Source organism: Sipha flava, unplaced genomic scaffold, assembly GCF_003268045.1.
Source record: "Sipha flava isolate LNK unplaced genomic scaffold, YSA_version1 44_pilon_pilon, whole genome shotgun sequence".
In the NCBI taxonomy this organism is placed as follows: domain Eukaryota; kingdom Metazoa; phylum Arthropoda; class Insecta; order Hemiptera; family Aphididae; genus Sipha; species Sipha flava.
In genome coordinates, this window is record NW_020273203.1 from 1,746,029 (window position 1) to 1,765,471 (window position 19,443).

The 19,443-nt window shown below is 27.5% G+C and overlaps 1 protein-coding gene across 2 annotated transcripts in view; it reads right to left on the reverse strand.

Annotated features, from left to right (window-relative positions):
* The window catches only part of LOC112689555, a 77,369-nt gene that overhangs the window by 39,776 nt on the left and 18,150 nt on the right, over positions 1-19,443 (reverse strand). For both annotated transcript variants that reach the window (XM_025563328.1, XM_025563327.1), the window contains exon 3: positions 786-1,000. In XM_025563328.1, coding sequence (XP_025419113.1) covers positions 786-1,000 — 215 coding nt within the window. The remainder of the gene's footprint in view (positions 1-785; positions 1,001-19,443) is intronic.

Consider the following 19,443-nt stretch of genomic DNA (forward strand, 5'->3'; position numbering starts at 1 on the left):
TCTAATCGCGAGTTAAAACATTTTATTGAAAGTCAAAGGAAAAAGTTAAAAATACATCTTGACTGGGTTCTTGACATAATATAACTTACCAACCATATAAGAGTTTACATATTTATATAAATTATAAATGTTTTATACTTATAATATTTCTTGCATGATTATTTAATTATTATATAATAACGGTTTATTGTATTTCCAAAGTTTTGATATTTCAGTACTCGTAAATTGTACCTACTTTTAATTTAACACTGAATTAAAAATTATCTTAAATTTGTATTTCAGTTTACTAAAGATTCCAAGACAATAATAATATCAAACTTATGGAAACAAATTTAAAAGTGTAAAATGTTTAAAATGTCTAGAGCTTGATAAAATTTGTTGTGAATTGGAATAATTAAGTGTGAAACTTTATTCTCTGGATAGTCCTTAGGATGAAAAGAAATTTGTTTTTATATTCATGATATTTTGTACAAATAAGGAAGTTTTATTGTAGTAGGAAAGATGTTTTTGAATATCATTTCAGAAATTATGGTTTAAAAATGATAATAATACTCGTACTTTTAATGTATAAGATTTAAGATAACTCGTTGGCGCTATATTAGAATTCTTCTCACATTTCTAAAGTACAACACAATAATAATATTTGGAATTTAAACCTTTTAATTTAATGCATATCACGAACGCACCATATAAGTAAGGATATACAAACCGTAAATGTGTTACTTAATTTTTTATTTCTAAAATTAAGTTTTATTATTTATATATTTTGTCCGCATATTTATTACCTGCATGTATCCTCCTTGGCAATATGTTCCATTAATTAATACTCCAAATTTAAATTTTTTAAATCTAATTCGAAGAATATAATCTTTAGGTGTGCCTTTGAAAGATCGAAATCTGTATGAACAGTAGAGAGGTTTACCAAAATTCAATGGCGTTACTTCTGGGTTAGTGATATCTTCATAAATATCAACAGTTTTGTTGCAATGATCTATTCTACCTGAAAATATATAATATTACAAATAAGTATTTATTTAAAATACATTTTTAAATCAAAGGTGCAACTATTGTTATTGTATCTGCATTATTTGCCTAAAAATTTTAAAACAATTAGGATGGCAGAATCCCATCTACTGCATTAAGTTTATGACTACATTTTATGGGTTATTTCACACATAACAAAATAGCTTCAATTAAACCTATATGTCGAATGTTTTGGGCCTATAATAGCCAAAGGTAATTTAATCCAAAACTTCAGAATTTATGTATAACTTTCAATTAATACGTTTCTTACTGTCATCAATAACTAGTTATACCATTTATATGTTCACATAAATTAAAAATTAATATTATATATTTCTTGTAAATAATTTAAAATATGTACTCTCTTTTGCCATGACAGAGACATAAATAACCTTATTATTATTATTGTTGTTGTTGTTATTATTATTATTATTATTATTATTATAATTATTGTTTTATTGGTAGGTATATAAAAAAATCAAGATTATAGGTGTCTATTTGATAAAAATATATAATTTTGTTAAAAATTGAAATTATAGCTCAAAATGATTTATTTGATGAGTATCTATAATTTAATTCTAATTTTAGTATTTAAAATTCAATCGAACGTTAAGACTTTAAGTAAATTTTTCACGCACGATTAAAATTTGGTAAAGGTAATAGAAATTAATTTTTTTCAAACTATGACAGTCTGTACTGTCAATACTGTGTTGAAATGAAAAATTATTAACTTGGAAAATGTCGAATACCTGTAGAATATTATTGTAAAGAGGGTATGGAATTTTCATTAATCTGTCGCAAAGGTGAGTGCTTTTCGAGAATGATTAATAGATAGTAAGTCGACCCCTAATAAATTAATCACTCGCTGACTCATGTTCAATCAACTAGATTTTGACAACATATTACGTTGGTTAACCCCATTACAAATAAACAAATAAAAAAAGGTACTACTTGCACCAAATAATATATATATATTTATTTATATTTTAATTATCTATATAAAGTATGGTTTTATATAGATGATCCAACTCTAATGAATTATTATTAAGTTTCTAGTATTTATTTTTTAAACAAATCAAAAATCTTAATTAAGTTGATTCTACTTTAAAATGTACTCAGCTTTTATGTTCGTTAAAATAAAATAATTCTTGAATTTCAAATTGTTATCATAGTCGTTATTTTAAAATAAACCCTAATTTAATCTGCTAAAATTTAGACGTATAAAAACAAAATAATGACATAACGATTTATTAGAAAATAATTTTTAAAACTTAAAAATGGAATAGAAAAGGGTATATTTTATATTTTTACTTCACTCCAATATTTTTTCTCATTTTAACGTTAAACAGTTAATAAACCGTTTATGTAAATCTATATTAAAAAATATGCTCAAATATAAAAATGTTTTTTTAAAAATGATAAAAATATAAAAATGTGGCATAAATACTTTTAGAAATTATTATATGTAAAATCTTTATTATACCATATTTTCACTAGGAAAAAAGGTTCACGTCATACATTTTTCAGGAAACTATTTAATAACTAAGTAACTAAATTTAATACATTTTGAAATAAAAAATGGTATATTGTTGTTGTAATACCACTTGTGTGTATTAATATTTATAGTAGGATCGATGAGGTGTGGAATCCCTGTATGATACAAAGTGACGTATGACATTGTTACATCACGTCAAATGCTGATGTACTAGATGGGTGATCATCCGGGTATTTTAGCAATCAACGTGTCCAAACCCTTTCTAATCAAGATACAGTTTAAGCTTATGCATAACGTGGGTTTTAAGTCTAAAAAATAGGAAAAAAGTCATGAAAATAGTTTTAAAATTATATTTTTTAAGAAGCTATACCAAATAATATTTGAATCTATATTATACACTACTAAATTATATTATATACTATACCTAAATGTGTATGTATTTTGAAAAATAGATGTACAAAAAAAAAAAAAAACATAAATACTAATTCTATATACAAGCCCTAATTTACCAATTCATGGTTCCTGTATAATTTACAGTTTTATATCCCAAATCATCTATCTTTGTCTTTCAATGATAAAATAAAATGTACCCAAGCATACTGTATTTAGGTATATTGTATATTATTGATTACTTATGAGTGTTAAATCATAGAATGAAATTGCGTTGTTAAGACTAAATTTAATTATTTAATATACTTGTTCAATTATAATATAATATTTCAATGTGTTTGATTAATATTTATTATAATATATACAAATTAAAAAGCTAAATTGAAGCAACTTAAAGTCCATTTGTATTATCGATTTTAATAATACTTAAAAAAAAAATGTTTTCAAGTTAAATTTGATTAAAGTATTTACAATTATTTTCATGCTTTCAATTCTAAAAAATTGTCAATAATATTGCCATAATTCAGATTTTTTGATTACTTTCGTTTGATAATATTCATAGAGCGTCTACATTGTTTTGGTCCTATGTAGTATTATATTTTTGTTTTTTTAAATTATGAATATAATTTTTCATCTAAGGAATTTTTAACAAGCTTTGTTGGAAAAATTTGTAAACAAGTTTTCATATTTTGAAATGTATGTTTATTTTTGCATATCTTCAATACATTTCAGCTGGCTAGAAGGATTTTTTGATATTTTATGAGAAAATATTAAACAATGAAATTGAAACTATTCTATAAGATGACCAGGATTCATATTTATTTGGTTTTTCTATAGTAAATGTATATTTGGATTTGTTATTTTTATTTTTATTTCTGTTTTTTAAAAAAATAAATAAAAATCTAAATTTCTTTTCAACTTTAATATGAATATATACCACTTTGAATTTACTTAATTAAGGTATATTTCTATCACAAATTATAAAATTTATTACACTAATAAACTTAACTTTTTAATGTTATTATTTTTTTCTAAATTAATATCACCTAAATGACTATATTTAGGAGTTTTTTTTTTTTGAACTTTCATATTGTATATTTTTATTTAAAAATACCATAGATTCTATTTCATAATCATTAAAATTTTCTTAAACATGTTGCACGAAATTATAAAAGAAATTCATACATTTTCCCGTTAAACTCTAATCAATGGATGTTTTAATAATTATTATTGAATTATTTATTTTAACTATTTATATTATGTGATTAATGTGTATCGAGTACAGATCAAACTTTTACACTGCAATATAACAAAATATAAATGTAATGTTTATTTTTTTTTTTTTATCTCGTCTTTGTAAATCAACCATAACTTTTTTATTCTTAAATTATGATTAAAATATATTACATCTACTTGTATATTAATATTAATCCATATAATGTTGCTTGCGTGTTTTCGTTAGACCCTTATTATGTGTGGGCCGAGTGTAAATGGTCTATTTGTTTTTGCAAATGTAGCACTGTTAATATATTAGGGATTAAAGTATTCTTACATATAATTTTAAATTAAACAAAAAAAATAAATAAATATTATTTTAAAATTATTATCAAAGTATCTAAGGATACTTCGGATTTTTTCGTGTTAAAAGAACTATTACAATGATCAAAAAATTATATTTAAAGAATACCATCTATGTTAAAAGTTTTATCGGAAAAGTGTAATGCAAAATTTTTGATTCAGATTTACTTCTCAAAAATAAATTTTCACCACAAAATAATAAAAATAAACATCATAAGTTTTGATAGAAATTAAATTAAATACATTTAAGTCGTTTTAAAAAGTTAACCTGATATAACATTCATTTTTAAAAAAACTTTAACTATAAAGTTCATAAAACTTTATACTTTATTATAATCAAAATATTTTCATACCTTATTCTTATATACAATAAAACCAATAAACTAATAAATATATAACATACTCTTACATTAATTTTGATTTTCAAATGACAACTATTTTTAAATTCATATAGATTTGCAAAATAGTATTCTGAATATTTGTATACATTTATAATTAATATAATGAATCAATAGTATTATTAATTATATTAAAAAAAACTTTAAAAATATAAATTTTGATGATACAAATAAAATTGTATTAAACCGTTATTATTCCAGTTGGTCTCGCTTTCTGATCAACGCATCAAACTAATAATCTGATATATTAAACTTAATTCGATCATCAATTCCCAATCACAATTTATTGTAACGCAATAAATCACAGGTCACGATTTGACGAATACAATTCTCAAACAACTTTATATAACGTAGGTCATCCTGTTGGCTTTAATTGTATACATAAGATATGATTCTATGTTTAAATTGTTTTATTTACATACAATATAATATGGAAATTCTACACAATTATAATTATAAGGAAACTAGGTACATTTATTGATGTATCTTCTTTGTATACAAATCCATTATTTTACTTTTATTAAGGACAAAATTGTTTGAAAAAATTAACTGATATGGTATTGGTATTGAAATGATGATAATTTAGTAAAAACTCATTATAAAAAATGTCCACTTTAGATTATTCCTCCAATCTTGTACCAATACTTAATCACAGCTATGAGAACCACCTTTGATTCGCCTTATAAGACGGTAGGAAGTATTAAGATCTTCTTGATCCTATTCAATGAACTATAAAAATGCACTTAAATAAAACTCTATGAAAAATTAATTTAGGATTATAATATTTTTTTTTCATCCAATATATTTATTGTGTTTTAATTTACATTGTCTGAAATAATTATATTTTTGAATAATTAAAAAAGTATAGGTTATAATAAACTAAATATAGGGTTTATTTTTTATTTGTTCTATACTCTTTCGAAATTACAAGCAATGAATTAATAGGCTTGTATGTATTGTAACCTAATGAGAAATTGACAAAAAATGTATAGTTTTCTCAATACATATGTCAACATACAATGCCAGAGCTGCTATAAATACATTTTAACAATTAGTGTATATCAGTAATACGTAATCAAACATATTATTAGGTACATAATAAAATTCAATTTTTATGCGATAAGACAATTTCAATGAGACTGAAAAGTAAATTTTACAGGAATGTAGTGAGACTAACTATGGTATATGGTTTAGAGTGTTGGGCGGTTGATAGGAAAATAGAACACAGTATGAATGTTGCGGAAATGAGAATACTTGATGGATGGGTGAAGTGACAAGAGAAAATAGAATAAGAAACGAATATGTGAGAAGTATTATTCGTATAACGTCTATAGTGGACAAGAGATAAAAAATAGGCTAAGATGGTTTGGGCATGTGATGAGACGAGAGGAAACAAATGCAGTAAGAGTTGTTATGAAAATGAACTTGAAGAGAAAAAAGGAAGGGGAAGACCAAAAAAAAAAAAAACTGATAGGGGATATAGAAAATCGAAACATGTAGAGATTTAAGACAAAGGTAGTCGATCCCAAATAGTTGGAAGAAAGGCAAGATTAAAAGAAGAAGAAGAATAAAATTAACTTTCTCTATTTATATAATACATTTAAATCACTATGATTTATCAAACAAAAATTGAAAACTGAAATAATGAATTAATGTTTGTTATTCAAGAATATTATAATGTTGTAAAACGTAAAAAAGTAAAACTTTCATAAATATTAGTAAATGTATTATTAGTATATATATTATTAGAATATGTTTTTCTTTAAAATATCTTAAAATTATATTCTAATGATAAACTTATTAGTGTTTAATGAGATACACAGCAGTCGAAAACAAATCATCATAAAAAGAGAACTTACTTTATTTAATTGCAATGTTGTAAAAAAACGAAATAAAAACAATGATTCTGGTTTTAAAAGCTAATCCTAGTTTGGTAAAAACAAGTTATACCTGATGTGATATAGTAGACTAAAATATATAATTTGATAGGTTTTTCTAGTGTTATGAGAGTGTATCTGAACAATTTTTGTATGTTTAAAACAATTCAATTAGTACGAATTACCAAAATTCAAAAACACATTTAATTTTTAATCATCCAAAGGTTTTATGAAATGATACTACATTTTTTTTACCTAAATAACAAGATATGAATAAAGGCAAAAAATGTGTTACTGTACGCATATTAGGATAACGAGATTTACTTAATGAAGAAAAATGAACGGGTTTCATAACATTTCCTAGAACATAGAGAATACGAGTACAACAGTATTAATTGTTAAGAGTACTTTTTTTTTAATGGTATACATTGAAATGGTATACAATAAAAATTATCAGTTTCAAGAGTTAATATTATAAAGCTTGACAATATAAATTTGGTGTGTATAGTTTATCATAATATTTTAATAAACTTATAACTATAAAGTATTATTAATGCATACATATTTTAAAATAATATGACGTGAAATATCTCATTTCACAGTCAAAAAATCATTCGTACTGTTCGTAATAATATATTAAGAAAGCATGTTTTACACAGAATTATAACAAATATATAAATGTATAACCACTAAATTACAAGTGTGTTCTTATGCACTTATGTACTAATGTACTATTGAAAAACTTGCGGAGAACAAACGCGTAGAGTATAACAGAGCAAAATGTTACAGGATCACAAGCTTGCACACAAAAACCCAAGCACACACACACACACACACACACACACACACACACACACACATACACACACATATATATATATGTATATATAATAATTATATATTATATACGAGTGTGGTATGAATTATGATGTGCAGTTCGCGATTAAAGGGCGCGTTTACACGTCGTATAAGCCCGCCATTCTGACACCTATACGCATCGAGGGTGATGGGTGGGAGTTACAAAACAATGCGCCGTGCGTGATATACTTGCCGCCGTTTACACGCGAAACATTTGTCATTATTTTATTAATTAGAAGAGATCGGTGAGCGTCGTATAGTGTACATACATTATGAGGTATAATAATAATAATATAAAGTACGATCTTGATGATCCATTTGTAATTTCGGAATCGAAATGTTGTGGTAGACCATAACGATTATATTAAATTATTGGTAAAAATAAGAAATTTTTATTACTTTTTATTAACTTTTAATTTTATCACAAACATATTATTATTTTAATAATTTTATACATGTTAAAATTAATAAAAATTTCAAAAAGTTAAAGTAATTTATTAAATAAAAGTACGTATTAATTATATGCTTTTAAAGTCGCCATATTCTGCCTCGTTAAACTTTATTGCATATTAGGATTATAGCGACTATGGGCTTACAGACTGCGTATTTTGTATCGATTGCAAATAAAAAAATAACCAAATAATTGAACATTCGGAGTGTAAAACGTTAGGGGATTACCTGAATTGCACAGAAGCGGAAAAGTCATAATATTGTATTTAACCGAATTAGTGTGATAATATATAATGCAGAGGCGTAATAAATATGGGAGAGGTTTCAAATTGCATACGATTTGAAATAACGAATATCCGTTCTTAGAGTCGAGCCACGCATATCAGAGATTCCAATGGTACAATAAGGAAACAATTCCAAACTCCGTTACACTATGATGCACTCGCTAATATTTGTACAACACTTTTACTACATATATGTTGAAATACTTTTATAACTATTCGTCTTATTACCAGTTATTTCAGCCATGATTGCAGAGCCAATTTTTTACTCACTGTACCGAAACGCTGTGATTTATTTTAATTTTTTTTCAGTTTTTGTTTCTTGCCTAAAACTACAAAGACTACCATCTGGGACGACACTCCGGTCCCTGCATAAGATTTTTGATGCAGATTTGCCGATACACGGCAATCAAGTGATCTACGGGTTAATGTCATTGTAAAATAAAATATACTTTTCTTATTTCGTTCAGAATGTAAAACGGTATGTGAATTTCGATTTCGGATTTTTCTTTATTACATACATTTTTTCTACCCTTTCCCTCCCTATTAATTTAGTAAAAATGTTACGCCATTGGTTTCAAATTATAATACCATTGTTTCATTCGTCTTATACTTGACGTTATACCTTATTTATTTTATGCTCGAAATTACTCCATACTAAGTCGATTGTACGCAGTACAGTTAAAATTTAAATTACAATGTACGCTAACCGTCCTCCGGAAAAAATCGAAAATACACCGATGATATTAAATCGTAACACATTTCTCATCATACCGTGGCAGTCGCCGTGGCCGCCGCCGCTACCAGCACCCATAGGCACGCGGGGTTGACGCGACGAGAATTTCCGTCGACGTATGCTTCCCACAGGATGTTCCAATGTGTGCCGTGTAAATATTTGTACACGTATAACGACGTTTTATGGACACGTTCATAATTCCACGCGTACGTAACGGTCCCGCCGAGGGTTCCGCGATTGTATTTAATTAAATCGCATTGGCGAATCACGATGACGGTCACGGTGTGCGTAATATTAATTATGTAATTGTGGTTATTGTTTGACGTTTCAAAAAAACGCACGTCAACGGTTACGTACGGTACAATGCACTAGCCAAACGATCACCCGGTTTCGCCGGAGAAACAACGAGAACGAGTATTTTCACGTAATAATAAAACATTGTGTATATATGTTTTATTTTTATGTAATAATAAAACATATATATATATATATATATATTAACTGTGAACGTACGAGATCGACGCATGGGATTCGAGTGCACGGTTTAGACACGTGTTTCGAGGATAAAGCAGATGAAGTATTTGATATCATTGTTTAATGCAATCAGAACACGTATCACTGCGTGGAATCAATCTTAGCTTATAACACGCGCGGGACTACACTCTTAAAATTAATAAATTCTATTACGGGTCTATAGCGAATCTTTTATTACCTACTTGTCGAGAAACAGAAATTTCCGTAAAATTATTTAATTATTCATCTGTGTCAGTATGAAAAAATGTATAAATTACGTGCATAAATATCGGTTGTTGGTCTTTACGTTTAAAGCTTATTAACGTAAGCTTTACATTATTACTGTGTATAATATGAACTCATAATTTTTTAAAAAAAATATATGTATAATATTAAATTTACAAAAAGTAAGAAAAAAATAAATAATTTATATAATTCTTGAATCGACGTGTCACAGGTTCACCATCCCTGTACTAGATATTTCCAGCATGAATAAAATGACAGTGAACAGAAAGACTAGAAAAATAGTTTCATTCGAATCGAAAGCGGAATGTTCAAAAAGCACGTACGTCCGTTGCTGCTATTCAATGCAAACGAACAAAAAGCAAATTGCAGTGAAACCTGGGAAGGAGTGTTAAGGAAAAAAAAATCGAGAAAACTTTCAACTGTCGCGTGGCTAGAAATGTCTTTGGTAAAATAAGTCTGATCCTTTGCAGTACACATATGACGTGTATAAACACAAGGGCAGACAATGTGTACGGTTACGCTTTGGACGATATGAGGTCGCGGTGGCGGACGAACGGATTGTGGCAGTGCGGGTGAAAATAAATTATAGGGTCGAACCACTGCTGAGCTTTAGAGATGGCGTGCGGTGGCGGCAGAGATGAACCGACGGTAGGGTGGGCGAAAACGTTTATTACGAATTTTAACGGCAGCCGACGGACCGAGTTTTTGCGAATCACATTTCACACCTGCGGCAATAACATTATCACCCTAACAGGCGACTGCTGTTGCTGCTACTGCGGTGACGGTTTATCTTCAAATATAGCGTGAACAACAACGCACTTGAGTACAAAATAATATTCCTACTTGTGTTTACGCCATATAGGACTGAAAGAACGAACGGTTGACGGGGATTCTCGTTTACCGGCTACAACAGTAATAATAATTGTAATAACAATTATAATAATAACCACGATAACAATAATCTATTAACGGCTTGTACGTTTGTGCATATACATTTGTAGTATTAGTGGTAAATTCGCGGAAACCAAGCTAATCGGAGGGGATTTAATTTCAAAGGTCACATATAGAAGATAACGCGTTATCCCTCGATATGTACCACGGCCTTAAATATATTTAAATAATTCTAGTATTAATTATTTAATATATTTAAAATATATTTTAAACCGTGGTTTATGCGCCAAAGGCTAAAACTAAAAGTAGGTCTATATTCCACTATCACCGTGTTCCGTGTAAACAGTGTGGTCCGCGCCGGATAGGACAATCTTATTGACTTTATTCGTAACGAAATTTGGTTGATATGTTATCGTACTACATTCGATAGTTTAGGATGTCCAACTATGTCATCGTGTGTTGTTACTGATGACCGTGTTTATAATTAGTGATATTTGATGTATAACTTGGTACATAATAACTATGAGTTCAAATCAGTTTTAATAAATACCTACTTAAAATATAACAGATGTACTTACTAAGCCCGGAATACATGGTTTACATAGGACATGATGATAATGGACTCTAAATACTTGTATCTTTCTTTTAATACTTCGATCGCATTTCCCTGGTCCCACCCCTATATTGGATAGTAAAACTCACTTGTGATGTTATGCAACAAGCTCGCGTACGACAAAGTATAGTGAAGTAAAGTCTGGATTGTAGTATGATATTCAAACTCTTTATCTAAAGCTTGTTAATTATTATTAATATCAAAAAAAAATAATTATAATGAAGTCAATGCATCTCAACTAATATCCTAGACTAGCATGACGAAAGTATTTCAGATGAATATATGGATAATATGTTGTATTATGGACATTCGGAGTATTTCGAGTAAAATTCTCGTTTACGTATACGTACTAGATACACTATAAAACGATTATACTTCACAAAGTCACAGCATTCGTTTTGTATATCAGTTATACTTACCTACAGCAACACCGGTCGCAACAGTAAACAAAGAAAATAATAACGGGCCCTCAAATTTATTAAAGGAACTAATTAATAATGTTCTAAATTAAAACTCTACCCACCATGCCTATATGTATGCTGCCATAACCGCTATTTACCAACACAACTGTTGTTTGCCGTCGTCACAATAACGCAAAAGGGTATTGACAGTGGCACAACCGGAATTTAATTTCGGATAGAACGAGGACAAGGACTTATGAAGAATTATGTTGCCTCTTGGACAATGTTTGTGGTAAAGGGAATTCCATGAACTCAGGTCACCCTTGGATACTTTAAATTACCTGTTTTTAACTTCTCTGTCTTTTTATTTTTTTACTGTCATAACACTTGCAATTTATTAATAACGCGCATACACTGTGTTATTTATTATTATTGACTATATTGACCGTTGAAACATCATTAGGTACCTACATTGTGGTACGAAATACAAGTAATGAGAGACTAAAAGTTGGGATTTTGTTGAATTTAAATTTTTTGTTTGCATTTAAAATAATTTAAATAAGTGGAAATGTATGCCGGATACTCCTAGTGTAGATTATTTAAATGTAATTTATTATTACATTTTTTAATATTTTTTTCAATCTTTTAAACCTTTTTTTGGATGTTTCAACTTTAATTTAAAAAATTATGTTAAAAATAGAACATTTCATTAGTATAACGGAATTTATCATTTAACAAAAATTAAAAATACTTAACTGTATAAATTAGTTATTTAAAAGATTATATTTAGTTTGAAATAAAGAAGTATTTTCAATATAAAGAAACTATTATTATATATTTTATAATTATGAGATGTATAAAATTATTTATAAAGATTATATTTTAGCACATCTTTGTGAAATTTTCAAATAATATTTATTTTTTTCAAACATTTTTGTGACGTCAAAATCTCTTACCGGGTGATAACTGCAGCCATGTTGAGTGGATAGTTTATCATAATTACGATGCAGGGAAGGTATTGTATTAGTATACGAGTACATTAAAATGAAAATTAAAAAATTAAATGTAAAAAAAACACATTTCACGGATAGAGTTTAACCCTTCAATTCCCTCTAATTGCACCAGTATGTATCGTTCTATATAGGTACATATATTTCGCAGTTATCATACTATTATTATTATTATTTTTACCATTATTGTGCATGATCCAAAATGCCCCACAAATAAAATGATCACATCCGTCACGCGATCGTGTCGGTGTCCGTCCATACGAATAATTTATACAACAACGCGTTCGAAGTACCGCGATAGAAAAATGTGCACAGCATTTATTAGAGATTATCTTTTGTTATTTTTAACGCTAGCCGGTTCGGTCACTCGTGATTTTCACTATACACATTACTATTTATCCGCACCAAAACGTGCTATTCAGAAAATGTATTTCGCATCTTGATCTCAGAGTTCAATATTTATTCTACCGTTCCAAAAAACTGCTATTATATTCTGTAACGTACAAATACATAATATCTAATCGGATGTGGTTTTTTCCGACTAAAGAGTAATTAAAAGTATTTAATTTGTTTATTATGCAAGATTTGTTTTTGTTTTTATCTGCATAACATTTTTTTAATTAAAGCACGAATAAAAAACTTAGGCTATGTAGATATGCAAATATAATATATATACTATATATACGTATGTATATGTATATGTATGTATACGTACTGTAATGTATTTGTAATGTCATTCATTTCATAATATTAATTATATTTGAAGCTTTTAGGAATTATGAAAGCAAATATACGTCGGGGTTCTTTTGAAATCGTTAATAAGTTCAATTTACTCGTTCTTGATGAAGTGTGCCTTTATTTTCTGACAAACTTTTCGACGCACTACCGTTGTTCATTTTAATGAAATAAAATTAGTGAAAGAGGATGACATTGAGGACAAAGAGCGTTGGTCGAAAAACATCAGTGCAAAGGGGGTGGAGAGACATTTAAAGCGTTCTAATCCTGACAAACGATTGTTTGAATCTCTACTACAACACAATGTATAAAGCAACTTTTCATTCGATCGCTTGAAATGTAATTAATTTACGGCTTTTAAACGTTTATGATAAATTAACCGAGGTAGATGACTTTTCTCGTGGAAAAAGTATTAATTTCTACCATTAAGCAGCAATAAAACAATATTATCTATACAAAATATATAAATATATTAGATTTTAATGTTTACTAGGTATAGCATTCAAGTTTAGATTTGTACAGCAATAAAAGTTTTTAAATATCTTTTAAATATTCCACTTATAAATTACTATCATAATTAATATGGCTTTTGATCAGGAGTATTTTGCAATATTACTGCACTTAATATTTTAGGTAGTTTTACTAAAAATAGTTCTAATACTAAACAAAAACAAACACAAATGACAGATTTTCTATTTTCATAGAAAATAATGTACCATATAATTACCCAAATGACGAATACTAATAATATATATACAATATATGTATACATTTTATATTATAAATACACATTTTTTCCAATAATTAAACATTTTTACATCAAATTTTATTTATGTTTTAAATTCCCTCGGTAACTCGAAGTTTCGATATGTCGAATTTTTTTTTTTTTTGGACTCTTGCGACTTCGAGATACCGAGGTTTCACCGTATCAAACTTTCAAACCATTTTTACTTCCTCTATAGGAATGTTAGGTTGGATTTTACAATAATTATATAATTTAACTATGAGTAGGCAAAAATTCTTGGAATAAAATAATCTATTAAAGTAGCCAGGGAGATGGTGAGATACTAGAAACGTATGGGTTATTAATATGTTGTACTGTCCTTCATCACTTAATTTCTCGGAAAGAGCACCATCGTGCAAAAAATGTAACATAATTATAACTTTAAACACATCACTGATATTAATGTATTTGTAGTTATTCCATTTGTATACATTAAATATTACAAAATTTACAAATCATTGATTGAGAAAAACAATTCATAGTAAACGTTGGAATAATGAACAATATGAACATTTTATCATAAATAATTCCAGCATAGGTTTTTTAGATAATTAAGAAACTAAATATTATTTTTTTCAAAATGACTACTTCTTTAAGCAGAAACATATGTAGGATTTATATGAAATAAGCACTAACATTTGAAATTTGAAAAATTGTTGTGTAAAATACCTTTTGTATTAGTGGCGTAGGAAATCTGGCTAGCGGCCCTAGTAAACTTGATATTTTTTTTAACTTTTAATTTTACTAATATTTTTAAGTGTACAATTCATACATATAAGTTACTATTACAGTGTTAATTTTAAACTTTGAAAATTTATTTTTCTCTCTTTATAACTGCCAAATTCATCAATAATTTCTTCATATGAAATTTTTTATTTAAATACCTTATTTTCATAATTTTATCATTAAATTCATAAGTAGTGTGTACAAATAGACAACATCTACATATTTCAAAAAGTATAATGAAAATGTTGATTTAAATGTAGGATAAAAATACGACTTTTGCACAATTTTGCGCCCCTTTACTATTTGTGCCCTTGGCGTAGGCATAGTTCGCCATACCCTTGCTACGCCACTGTTTTGTTTATTTTTCAATCAAATAAAATACTACAAGGAAACTTTGTTACAGTTTCAAAATCCAAAAAGTTTATTATAAAATATTAAAATCATCATACGTAAAACACTTAAACTTACACACTCATCGTTTCAATTTAAATATAAAATTAAATTTAAAATAATTGTGTGAAAATAATAACTTCAGTAGTTCTAACTTCAGTAGTTATAATAATATATTATTACTTTACAGTTTCAAAGAAAATATTCTAAATTAAAAATATTAGAGTAAAATTTATTTTGAGTCGTTTATCATTCAATAAAGTTAGACAAAAACAATTTATTGTATAATATTATATAATTATAGATATACTAACTAATTATAATGTCGTAAGTTTATTTATATTTATTCAAATTTAATCTATCAATTAATGTTCAAACTAAATTAAATGGTCATGAAAAGTGAAATATAATGGTTCAAAACTATTATTATAGACAGTAAAGTGTGTTTTACTTTTATAACCTAACCTTTTATCTTGAATATTAATGATTATTTTATTTTATGAATTCCAAATCACTTATAAATCATTGTCATTTTTTAGCATACATATTTTTATTCTTATTTTTTTCGTAATATTATCATTCAAAAATAAATTATTTCTTAAAATTGTTTGATCATTTTTATGATAAATAAAATATAATTTACTAGGAAAATACTTATTCCCCCAGGGGGTACACAGTCATTATTTAACAGGTCTATCGAACCCGGGGGCCTGAGCTCTTTCTATCAAGGTATGAAAAGTTCATCGTAAGGCTACAATTCACAATCATAAAAGAGTTGTTCTTGAGAAACCATCAACAAAGCCTCGGACTAGAGGATGGATAACTCAAATGGTAAAAAGAAACGGAAGAACAAGGAGATTAAGATTGCGACTTGGAACTACTTAAGTTTATATCTTGCTGGTGCATGCCAGACTCTTACCGATATGCTGAATCAGTATACAGTGTTAATTGTGGCATTTCAAGAAATTAGATGAACGGGCGAAGGACATGTGAAGATAAACGACTGCAATATTTATTATAAAAGAACGAATAATAGACATCTTATTGGACGGATTTCGTTGTTTATAAAAAATACGAATCTTGTGAATTTAACCCAATATCTGTGTGTCTGTACAATATGAGTAAGAACTGAGTCCAAAGATATATCCCTAATTAACATATATACACCAACGGAAAACAGTGAGGGAGTAGATAAAAATATATTCTATGAAGAATTAACCAGAATTTATGACAGACTACCCGGAAGCGTAATAAAAATCGCGTTAGGAGATACAAATTCTAAAACAGGGAAGGAATTAATGTTTATACCTACTATAGGATTAGAAAGTGTTCACAAAAAGAACAATAATAATGGTCAGAGAATAATTTAATTTGCGACATTTAGAAAGTTAGTAATCAGTAGCACTTTTCCTACTTTTCCAAACAAGAACATACACAAATACACCTATAAGTCTCCAGATAGACGAATTATGAATCAAATTGATCATGTATTGATTGCAAAAAGATATATATCAAGTATAACAGTTGAGAGAAGTTACATGAGTACAAACTGTGATACGGATCATTTTCTAGTAATATGCAAGTTTTGACTAAAACTATAAAAAGCGAATAAAAATTTTAAAAAACCACAAAAATTCAACATTGAAAAGCTAAAATATGAAGACAAAATACAAAAATATATCACTGAGATCAAAGGTAAATTAAATGAGAGACAATGAGAAAATGAAAGAAAAGTGAATTTTAGTATCATAAAAAAGACCATACACTAGCGAACCAAAAAACCTAGAGAATAAATGGTTTAATAGTGATTTTAGAAATGTTGTAGAGAAAAAAAGTGAAGCTGGCGAATGATACTTACAGCATCGACCTTATTAAAGTTAAGAAAATTATGAAGTAGAAGAGAGAACATAAAAATGGATCATACAGAGAGAAAAAAAAACTACATGAATGAACTATTACGTAAAACAAAACAAGGTAACGGTCCCGCTTATAACTATCCTAACCGCACACAAGGTAAAATACGGAACTTTTTCGTACAGAAAATTTTACCCAAATCTGAAAGTTGTCAAGGATATTGAAGACAAAAATTTAATAAACCCAATTGAGAAAGTTACAAAATAGAAAAATTACTTTGGAAAACTGCTTAGTAATGAAGTACCAATAAAATCAGTGCCAACATGAATAGATCATAGAATAGAATAGGAGGTAAACAATATATCAATTAGAAATCTGCATGGTCCGTATTTTTAAAGAATGGATCGGACTGTTACATTTTAACTAAGACCAAGACCAGACAGGACCAATGAAATAAAAGATGAAATCAGATTGAACCCGAACGTATCATTTAGAATGTACTAGAAAAGACCGCGACCAGATCGACATTTAAAACTAAGACTGAATGACGTAGAATTGTTATTAAGGGAAAGTGTGGCGCATAGCACCTCAATTCTTATTAAAGAAGCAAAAGCTACAGAGCTGAATGTGAACGATGATAAAACCAAAGTGATGGAGCTATTACCAGACAACGGCCAGGTCAATATTGTAGTAATTCAATGACACACTTTTGAGAAAGTGCGCTTATTTACATACCTGGGGGTCTCTACTATTGGTAATAATAACTGGTCCATAAAATTAAATAGCAGAATTTTCAAAGCAGAAAAGACATCATTTTCAATGAACGACATCATTCGTTAATCAAATACCTAAATCTAAATTGTTTTCTAGAAGAACAAAAGTACATCTCTAAACAGCAATAATTAGACCAACATTAATAAATGGATATAAGGTATGAACTTTAAAAAGCAGAATGAAACAAAAACTTATGTAATTTGAAAAGAAAATACTGAAAATCATCTGTGGTCCAGTATAACGATAACGATAACGAACTAGGATGCTGGATCAGAAGAAGGAACAAAGAAATTCGAGAATTGGCAGGAGTTCGAAGGATAACCAACTTTGTAAAAGCACAAAGAATTAAATGGTTTAGGCTCGTGGTGAGGGAGTCAAACTCAAATCGCTTTAAGGTGGTGGTGGAGTGGAAATCTACAGGGAAGAGACTAGAGAATGTCCAATGAAGCGATGGTTAGATGGAATAAAGCAGGACTTAGAGAAACTATAGATACTAAATTAGGAAAGAAAATGGTTAAATCGGGAAGAGTGGAAGGAGGTGTCGATGGTGGCAAAAACTCTTAAATAGTTTTGATGCCAATGAGACAGAAAGAGAGAGAGAATGAGAGTGAAAGAGAAAGGAAAATAGTTATGTACACATTGCACGGTACGCATATTTATATATTTTAAGACAAATATTGTCTCCATAGAGAATAAAATTTCAAATTCATCCTTGGGATCTTGCCTATACTCAAAATCGACAAATGTTGTAGATTATATATATTATATGTATAATGTAACTAGAAATACTTGTATATATATTATATAAGGTTTTATGAGTTTTTACTGTTTCAACGTGACAGGATAATACAGTTGATACGAGATTTCTCTCACAAATTAAAATGAATAAAATATTGGTGGTACATACACGGAATAATATTATAAAAATAGTATTTTACAGAGTAAAATAACCTAATATATATATTATTTTGTATAAAATATATATCTATACTTACTATAAGTTGTTGCTTTGTTGTATTTACAAGCATTCACACTATTATAAATGTATTTTTGTATAAAATAAAAAGCTATAGAAATTTATCTTTACTTTTAAAATTTGACACTTAAACATTAATTTCAATTTTATGTTAATAATTGATTAAAAACACCTAAAACAATTTTATAAATTAATTTTAAAACCTATTTAATATATATTTAGAGAAATTAAAAATAATGAAATTAACAATGTATATACCATATACTGGTATGAATGTTTACTTAGAAATAATTTTGAGTTTTATCAACTGATAAAATTTAAAAATAAATAAAAATTGTATGTTAATTTGATTTATAACCTTATGAATTAATAATACTTTTAGTTTATAAATAGTTTATTACTAACAATTTTATCAGATATTTAAAAATAAATTAAGAAATAATT